The 2,576-nt window shown below is 57.5% G+C and overlaps 1 protein-coding gene across 1 annotated transcript; it reads left to right on the forward strand.

Moving 5' to 3' along the window:
- The first annotated feature begins 1,281 nt into the window (after positions 1–1,281).
- Positions 1,282–2,334, forward strand: LOC132422368 (paraneoplastic antigen Ma1-like). The gene has a single exon (XM_060007144.1). It carries the CDS (start codon positions 1,282–1,284, stop codon positions 2,332–2,334), a length of 1,053 nt encoding a protein of 350 aa, XP_059863127.1.
- Positions 2,335–2,576: the final 242 nt, after the last annotated feature.

Below are 2,576 nucleotides of genomic sequence, written 5' to 3' on the forward strand. Positions count from 1 at the left end.
TCCAGAACTGTAAAAGAAGAAATTTGCATTGTTTTAAGCCAGGACGTTTGTGGTAATTTGTTGCAATAGCAACAAGGAAACAAGTGTAGAGGCCCACTTACCTTATGTCAAAATATTCAAAGCTATAAATCAAGTCAGTTGCTTGTGAAACAAAATATGTTCTTTCTTGCTACATTAACAGAGCTATCTTCTTAACTGCTTGGGTTTGCACATTTTGAGACTCGGTGGAATTCCTCCCTGGAACATGGCAGTGCAGGGAGTGCAGGCCCCAGGTCCCACTCCTGGCCCATGGCCTGAGCCTTTTTCTCTCCCTTCCAATTCTCACTGGTACTCAGCGCGAGCTTCGGCGCACCAGCCTGCCGTCCAAGCTCATACACAGCTCCCACAAACAGCTTCTCAGAAAGGCAAACCCAGAAAGTGGGCCCCTGAGGCCCCAGAAGCAGTCTCGGGGCTATTTGGAGAGGGAATTGGGGGTCCTGGTCCCAGAGTGTGGTCCCGGTGGACAAAAATCCCACGTTCCCGGAAGTCGCGCTGCGCCATCCCGCCTCCACGTGCAGCAGCTCGGGCGCGCAGGCGCCGTGGCCTGCCTTCGTCTGCGCCGCCTCTAGCCCTGCTTCCGCATCCTACCCGCGCCTCCGCCGCGTGTGTTCTGGGTGCCCGGCTGTCCTCGCAGCCCAGACGGGCACCTGCGCCAGCGAAGGACCATATCTCGGGCTGGCCCCGCTGCCGCCGCTGCGACCTCGGGACAGTCTCTTCCTCCGTGGGCGGCACAGTTCTCGTCTGCAGAGAAGCGGCTTCTCGCGCGCCTGAAGGCCCGGCTCCGACCGCGAAAGCCTGCTTGACGCCGGAAGCAGCCGCGAGTGCCTGGCGCCCGGGCTGAGAACAGAAGACCACGCCCCGCGATTACACCCCGGCGGCATCTACAGCCCGGCGGCTCCCGCCTTCGCCGCCCGCCCTCACTCCTCGCCTCTGAGCTGCGACGCGACACCCTACCTGCAGGTGGAGGACCCGGCCCGAAGACCCCGACCAGAGACTCAAGATGGCGGTGGCCGCGTAACTGAGCATCCCGCAGGCTTCGCTCCAAGAACGCGGAGGACTGACACTGGGGGGCCGCGGAAGGACGAGAGCAGGACTCTGGTGTCGTTTGTTAATCGTGGTGGCGTGAAGCTTGACTCCTCGGGCATATTGCGGGGGAGTGTCTGCTGTTGTCCTAAGTCCTAGAGCACAGGGAACCACAGTAACCCGTATTTTGTAAAATTGGGGCCCTTGATAGTTGGCAAAATGGCGATGACACTGTTGGAAGACTGGTGTAAGGGGATGGATGTGAACTTCCAGAGAGCCCTGCTGGTCTGGGGGATCCCAGTGAACTGTGATGAGGCTGAAATCGAAGAGACCCTCCAGGCTGCGATGCCCCAGGTGCCCTATCGAGTGCTTGGGAGAATGTTCTGGAGGGAAGAGAATGCCAAAGCAGCCTTGTTAGAGCTCACTGGTGCTGTCGATTACACCGCGATCCCCAGGGAGATGCCCGGTAAAGGAGGGGTGTGGAAAGTGGTCTTTAAGCCCCCGACTTCCGATGCTGAATTTCTAGAAAGGTTGCACCTCTTCCTGGCAAGAGAGGGGTGGACCGTGCAAGATGTTGCCCGTGTCCTTGGGTTTCAGAGCCCCACTCCGGCCCCAATCCCAGATATGCAAGCAGAGATGCTAAACTATATTTTGCATAATGTTATTCCGCCTCTTGTTGAGTCCATAGGGTACAGGAAGCTGACACTCTTCTCCGGGAGGGACATCCTGGGGCCTGGAGAGGAGACATTTGATCCCTGGCTGGAGCACACTAATGAGGTCATAGAGGAGTGGCAGGTGTCAGATGTGGAAAAGAGGCGGCGGTTGATGGAGAGTCTTAGAGGTCCTGCTGCTGATGTCATACGCATCCTCAAGACCAGCAACCCTGCGATTACCACCGCCGAATGCCTGAAGGCGCTTGAGCAAGCGTTTGGGAGCGTGGAGAGCTTTAGGGATGCGCAGGTCAGATTTCTGAACACTTACCAGAACCCGGGAGAAAAGTTATCTGCTTATGTCATTCGTCTGGAGCCTCTGCTGAAGAAGGTGGTGGAGAAGGGGGCCATAGCTAAAGATAACGTGAATCGAGCCCGCCTGGAGCAGGTCATTGTCGGGGCCAACCACAGCGGGGCCCTCCAGAGGCTGTGGCTGACCGCGGTTGCGGAAGGGCCAACCCCAAACCTCTTCCAGTTGCTGGTGCAGATCCGCGAGGGGGAGGCTGAGGAGGAGGAGGCGGAGGCTGTCCTCCTGCAGTTAGGCCTGAAGGGGCCCCTCTGAGTCCCCATAAGAGGGGCTTTAGTGCAGACCTAGATCGCAGCTGCTTTTGTTCGTTGTCTCTGTGCTGTCTTACACGTGTGTCTCCTAGTAGTAAAGACTTAGCCATGTTTTTGGGGGGGGGGGGAAGTCAGGCCTGCGTATTCATGCGACATTAGTAAAATCGTGCAAACAAGCACCAGAGCTGCTGCGGTGCGAGTCATGCTAGCTACGATGCCAGGGAAAGGTCTGGACACGAGTGCTCA

This window comes from Delphinus delphis, chromosome 3 (genome assembly GCF_949987515.2).
Source record: "Delphinus delphis chromosome 3, mDelDel1.2, whole genome shotgun sequence".
NCBI lineage: Eukaryota > Metazoa > Chordata > Mammalia > Artiodactyla > Delphinidae > Delphinus > Delphinus delphis.

Coding starts and splice junctions, on each gene's coding strand:
- LOC132422368 (XM_060007144.1), top strand. CDS start 1,282: ATGGCGATGACACTGTTGGAAGACTGGTGTAAGGGGATGGATGTGAAC.